General features: G+C 44.3%; 1 protein-coding gene across 1 annotated transcript; it reads right to left on the reverse strand.

The window, feature by feature from the left end:
* On the reverse strand, window positions 5842-6439 carry LOC110430741. Its single transcript, XM_021448628.1, has one exon. The coding sequence runs from the start codon at window positions 6392-6394 to the stop codon at window positions 6113-6115; it is 282 nt and encodes a 93-aa protein (XP_021304303.1). The 5' UTR covers window positions 6395-6439; the 3' UTR covers window positions 5842-6112.

The raw sequence follows: 7005 nt of genomic DNA on the forward strand, positions 1-7005 counted from the left end.
CGCGGTCTCCATCCATCATCATACGTGCGGCCGTCGTCCGTCATCGTCTGTGCGGCCTCCATCTATCGTCGTCTGCGTGGCTGTTCTCCGTCCCTCGTCCGCGCGGCCTCCATCCGTCGTCGTACGCGCGGCCGTCCTTCGTCGTCGTCCGCGCGGCCTCCGTTTATGACAACGGTGGCCAGCAGATGGAGATCGCCGCGATGAAGCAGCGACGCACGGCGGCCACGAGAGTCACGACAGTTGAACGGTTGGAGGATGTGGGCCTTCTTTTCTATTTTACCAAGTCCAAATGACAAACCATTGGAGATACAAGATTATTTCACTTGCCATTTGTTTTAGCCACTTGCCAAAACACAAGATTTGACAAATGCAATTTGACAAACCATTGGAGATGCTCTTACTAGGCTTAAAAGATTCGTCTCGCAAATTACAGACAAACTGTGTAGTTAGTTTTTGCTTTTGTCTATATTTAATGCTCTATGTATATGTCCAAAGATTCGATGTGACAGAGAATTTTGAAAATTTTTGAGTTTTGAGGAGGAACTAAACAAGGCCTCTAATGGATAGTGCTTAGCTTGCTCGGCTGCACTACTCACATCGCTGCTGCAAGGTACGTACTACTAGCACAAGGTGCTGCTGACAAGGAACGGCTGTAGCAGCCGCCAAAAAAGTGCAGCCACTCGTCTATATGCGGATGATGCTTCTTTTTTTTCCTGTGGTGTTGCGTTGAGCCGTTGAGGAAGCAAATTTGAAAAGATACTTGCAACGCAAGGCGTCACGAAACCGACATGTTTGTTTTGTGGGATAAAGCCTGATTTAGATCCAAAAAGTTTTTATTTTGACACAGTATTTTCGTTTGTGTTTGGTAATTATTGTCCGATTATAAGCTAACTAGACTCAAAAAAATCGTCTTGCAAATTACAGCAAACTGTGTAATTATTTATTTATTATCTATATTCAATGTTTCCTGCATGTCCTACAAGATTCGATGTGACAGAAAATCTTGAAAAGTTTTTAGATTTGGGGGTGAACTAAACAAGGCCTAAGTTAGGTGCCCCTTCGATCCCAAGGGATTTTAAGAATCCAGATAAAAAGAATCTCAACAATTTTATTTTCAAAAATCTATCTAACCCGTTTGGATGAGAATCTAGAATTATAGGATTTTTTCTGTCCATATTCTCAAAATCTAGAGGGTTCAAACGGGGCCTTAGTCATATACCTCAACTCATGGGCTCATTCGAGGTAGAAAGGTAAGTTTTTACTGCTAAATACCAAAGTAGCGTCCAACTCTTTATAGTTCGCCAAAAGAATGCTACGATTGCACACGCTTTTAGTATAGTGCCTCTTAATAATGTTTTGTTTAGAAGGGCATTAGTACTAGGAAATAAGATGCTAGAGTGGAATAGCCTTGTAGCAAGAGTTGCCGACATTAATTATATGAGAAGAGGGGATACATTCTTTTGGCTTTCAAACCTAATGGTTCATTCACAGTAAATTCTATGTATTGACAACCTTGTCAACACAGGAATTCCATGACTTTCAAACCGAACGCAGTGGATCTCCTCGGAGGTGAGGATGTGGACTGCAGTGACACTGGAGGGGCTTCTTCCTCAGGTTCCCACTTCACACGCTTGGCGAAGAGAGACGAGGAGGTGTGCGGAGCGGCCGACGGCAATGGAGATGCAGGCAAGGTAGATGCGGCGAGCGAACAAGAAACAACGATGCAGACCCAACAAGCGGGGAGGCAAGGCAACATGCCGAAATGGGGACGGCCGGTTTTTCTGCTCGGCCCCGTTCGCCGTTTATCATCAGAGCACAGGCACAATAGCAGAAAAGTTATGGCTGAAAATATCATACCGTCTGCTAAATGGTTACTTGAGCGTGCCGTCCGTTCAGCGATGTATGAACCAATCTTTGCTATTAAGTCCCATATATATTGCCCATGCATTTAAGAAATCTCTGTTTGCAAACTGCAACTGGAGGATCGATCAAACGGCATAGCAGACTGATGGCTGACATAAAGATGCCACCTGACTGGAGGAAAGATAAATCTGTTTGCTTAGCTTATTCCGGACAGCATACCAAGCATAGGCGGCTTCAGAGCGTACGCAGCCTTCTTCCGCTACGGCCGGGCCAACACACCAAACGGAGAAAAATGAAATGCTCAAACGTCAACAAAGAGAGCCCCAGCCCCCAGCTCTCCAGCTGGCCAGCTGGCCAGCTGCACGCCTGCAGCATATGCAACTCCGTGGTCGAGCTAGTTCCACAGAGTGAACAGGTGCTTCAGGGCGGCGATGGCGACGGCAGAGTGGGCCAGTACGCCTCGCGGTCGCGGGAAACGTCCTGCCGCTGGCACTACCACCAGGGCCATAGCAGGCTCTCACGCCGAGCAGCCAAAGGAGATGGCCGAGGAACGCCTGCATATGGGTTCAGCGGAGGGGGTTCCGATCCCGACTCCGACGGTGGCTACCGCGCCGATCGAGTAGCATCAGCACGCGCGCGGCGTCGAGGAAGAGAGCCTCGCGGTCACCGACGACGGCGCCGCCTTCTGCTCGGGCGGCGCGGGGAGCTTTTGTTTTCTCATGTGCGTATTGCACTGCTTGCACCCTTTGCTTGCTACCGCCAAGGTGCGCCCCCTTTATATACTGTAGGAGAGAGCGCTCGCGTCACGCTCCATTTGACATGCGGCCTGGGTCTTAAGAGCGAATTAAGAGTTGATTTTTTTTCTAGCGCAATAAAAAATGTGGACGCTCATTTGTGGGAACTATGAGCTTACTTAGTTCAGCAAAAAAAAAAAGTATTTGGTTGAGTGTGAGTGTCAAGACAAGGAATTGAACAACTTTTTTTCCTTAGGTATTAAAAAAGTTCCTTGTGACTTGTCAAGATTTTTATCATAAACAATGCCAGATTAGTGTGCTAATTTTTAATTTTGTAGTCATATCTTAATTTTGACAGAACAAGTTTTGGAATACAACTAAGCAGTCCCTACGAGTCTGCTTGGTTCTCTTCATACCTCTGTGTTTCGCCTTGCCAGCGTGACCCACAGACCAAGACCAAAATCCCCGCTTTCGGCCTTGTTCGCGAAAAAATCTAGATTTCACTACTGTAGCATTTTCAGATTTATTTGGTAATTATTATTTAATTATAGATTAACTAGGTTCAAAAGATTCGTCTCACAAATTATATGTAAACTGTAAAATTAGTTATCTTTTTTATCTAAATTTAATGCTTATTGCATGTGTCGCAAAATTCGATGTAACGGATAATCTTAAAAAAATGAGAACTAAACAAGACCGATCACCAGAGGTTGGGAAGAAAGAATACGGTCGGGTACCTATGGATACGAATACGGATAAGGGCACGCCTCCTCTCCATGATCTGCAGCCTGCAAGGGCTCAAACGGAGCAGCGCGGTTCGTTGAATTGGAGCCACCGCGCACGTTTGAGCTTATTTACTGAATCTATCAGTTATTTATCAGTTATTTAGTAATATTTCTCTTTTATAATAAATTAGCAAATAATATTTTTAACCAAGTGAATAGAGCAGCCAGCATCATGGCCGGAGAGAAACCACACATGATGGAGAAACAGAGGCCTCGGCGCTAGTGTCTGCCTCTGGCACGGAGACCTGATGGCAGCCCGGCCCTCCACCCCGTCCGGTACGAGACGGGGATCTCGACGCGGCGGTCCGACCATCCACATCCTCTGCCCGTAACAACAATCATATTCGAATTCGAGGTCTGCCTGTGGCCCTCCTCATTCTCCTTCGGCAGCCTGGAGTTCACATGCGAGGAGCGGAGGGGGTTAGAGTATGGCCAGTGGAAAAAAAAAATGACCATCTTTAAATGTTTAGCATAATTAATTTTGCAAAAGTCAAAATTGTGAACCTAACCGTATTTGCCGTGATTTTTCTTCCGTATCGTATCTGGTTCCGCGCTTTTGGTCGCGCACGTTTCTTCTTCGCGACATTTTCTTATCGCCGCGACGCCAGTTCGCAAGCATCCAGGTCGCCGCCGTTTCCTGGTACCTGTATCCGAGACACTGTAGGTCGTCATTGAAGGCTTCCTGCCATAGAGTCCTTCAGTCCTTCGTCCTGCTGCCTTAGACTGCAGGTCGTCATCGATCTCTAAGGTGCATTACCACACGCGAAGAGTCCCCTATGCACGGGAGGAGCGTTCAATCGGCGTTTCCCAAGCGGCCCGTGACCTTGCATTTAAGCCAAGTTTTCTCACTCAATTGCCAAGTTGCCCAAATTGCAGAACACAAATGCAAAACTGTTAGATACCTCATTTTTATAATTTTAGCAAATTACAAGAATGCAAACCCCAAATACAAAACTATTAGAGATGCTCGGTGAAGCCATAACCTTAGTTACCAAAATACTCTCTATAATACAAATTGTTTAGTAAATAGTGTTCTGAAATTAGTTAGCTAGAAAATAGAAAAAAAATAAAAGTACCTGTATCGGAGGTACCAAGGTACTTTTGTAACCGTTTTAAGATCCTATTATGGTCTTGTTTAGTTCAAAAAAATTTAGCAAAATTGACACTGTAAGAGCATCTCCAAGAGACTAGGTAAAAATATATTCTAAACTAAAAGATTTAGCTATTGTGTAAAATAAAAAACTCACTCAAAGCATAGAGTTTCACAACAGCCTTTGTATATGATAGCTAGTGAGGACGGCATGCTATATATAACAAGCGAGAACTTAGGGATAGCAAACTTGCTATTTTAGCAAACCAGATAGCACATCTGTTGGACTTCAGTTTGTACTTTAAAAATGTAAAAATAGCCTACATAACATGGATAGCATGTATGTTGGAGTTGCTCTAACACATTCATTTGTATTTAATAAATATTATCAATTATAAACTAACTAGACTCAAAAGATTTGTCTCGTAAATTACAGTTAAACTGTGTAATTAGTTATTTCTTTTATCTATATTTAATGTTTCGTGCATGTGCTGCAAGATTCGATGTGACGGAGAATTTTAAAAAATTTACAAATTTTTTTGAACTAAACAAGGCCTATATTGATGGTTCTAACAAGTATTGTATTCATCTTATTTATGTATGATCCATTTTGTAAATAAAATAATATACAAAAATCTTATTCACATCTATTATGGTTACGTGTGTACTCCCTCCGTCCCCAAAAAAGAGTGTTGTTTTTAACTTACATCTTGTTTGACCATTTGTCTTATTTAAATTTTTTGTCTAAATATCATTTTTTTATTATGACTTATTTTATCATTAAGTGTATTTTAATAATTATTTGTTTATTTTATAATTTATAGAAAACTCTTGAATAAGACGAACGGACAAACACAATATCTGAAAAGGTAAAAAACGTCACTTTTTTTGGGGACGGAGGAAGTAGATTAAATAATTTACAGACAGTTAAATAATCTATAGTATATAAGTTAGTTATCACCGACAACATATGTCTAGATTGTGTATGCCCTTATTACAGACATCTTGAAGAGCTGATTAATTATGCTTATTTACATTAAACCTTTATTATCTGCACACGTGGACACGCCGGATGTCAGGTAACGCCGACCAGGTCCTTGACGGTGAGGACCACATCGGCGCCGCCTCGTTCCATGCGCTTATCGGAAAACTTGCTTGGAGGTGTTCACCGACGTTCACGGATGATGAAACTTCAAACAAGGCAAGAGAAAACGGCTATATTTCCATGGTGAAAACGGATAAACCGCCATCGCCCACACGGCCGCGCCTACGGGCCAAGAGGACATCGCCACGGCCACCTTCCACGCAACACAGCACGGGGAACAGCCAAGCATAGCATACAGAACAGAAGACTTTAGAGAAGAACACAGCTTCTAACATGACCAACACTACAATTACGTACTATACAACATTTCCTCGGAAACAGAGGAAGAAGATAAACAGAGACTCTGTTCGAGAGTAAACTCAGCAGCAGACTCTCTAAAACAAACTACAGCAAAGAAACAGAAAAGCGGAAAACCCATAGCAATTAGCAAGAAAGTCGATCCTCCTTATTCACTAGGCAAAGCATATATAATATATAATCAAGAGCCATGAGTACCTCAGCTGCACCATCCGCAACTACAGGGCACGGGGTCGAGCTAGTTCTGTAGGGCGAACAAGTGCTTCAGGATGGTGATGGCCATGGCGGCGGCGGCCAGTGCAGCACGCGGGAAACGTCCTGCCGCTGGCACCAGGGACAGGAGGCACACGCCGAGCATCCAAAGGAGAAGGCCAACGAACGCCTCCATGGGGTCGGCGGAGGTGGTTCCGACGGTGGCGACGGCGCCGAAGAGCATCAGCACGCGCGCCGCGTCGAGGAAGATGTTCTGGAGACGCTCGCGGTCTCCTGCAGCAGCGGCGGCCTCTGCTCGGTCGGCCATTGGTGGTATCTCGAGTAAGGGCGTCTGGAGCGGAGCGGTTCGTCGAACTTGCACCGGTGTGGTCGAGGGTGCAATTTCAGGGCTCAGGGGGGGACGCGCTTATATACTTACTTGAGGACTTGAGGGCGATATAGTAGCAGAGGTCGATCCAACCCGGTTTTGCCACGACGGTTTGCGGCCGCATACACTATCCTGCAACTATCCCGCGACAGGTAACTCTTGGAGATTCGTGCCGGTTAAACCGTGTAGTTCGCCCATCTCTTTCCAGACTCCGATTCCCAGACTATTGGCTGCATGTTTGATTCCAGCTTTGGCTTTCTTCTCTGCTCCATTCCCATTCCCATATACTACAAAAGCTGTCTCTTTCCCTCGGCTCTCTCTCCTCTCATGATCTCTTTGTCTCTCTCCCTCTTAGGGATAAAAACGGATCGGATACTGACGGATATCATTGATATCATATTTGTTTTTATATTTTTTTTGTCAGATTCAGATTTAAATACGGATAATGTCAACTATCTCGAATAAGATATGATTTGATATAGATACGGTATCAGATGTTGAATATTCAGACTCGAATACGGACAGATCTGAACTCCTCTAAATGAATTCGG

Source organism: Sorghum bicolor, chromosome 10 (genome assembly GCF_000003195.3).
Source record: "Sorghum bicolor cultivar BTx623 chromosome 10, Sorghum_bicolor_NCBIv3, whole genome shotgun sequence".
NCBI classification, from domain to species: Eukaryota; Viridiplantae; Streptophyta; class Magnoliopsida; order Poales; family Poaceae; genus Sorghum; species Sorghum bicolor.

Excerpts from the sequence above, each read along its gene's own strand:
- LOC110430741 (XM_021448628.1), bottom strand. The coding sequence starts at position 6,394 with ATGGCCGACCGAGCAGAGGCCGCCGCTGCTGCAGGAGACCGCGAGCGT.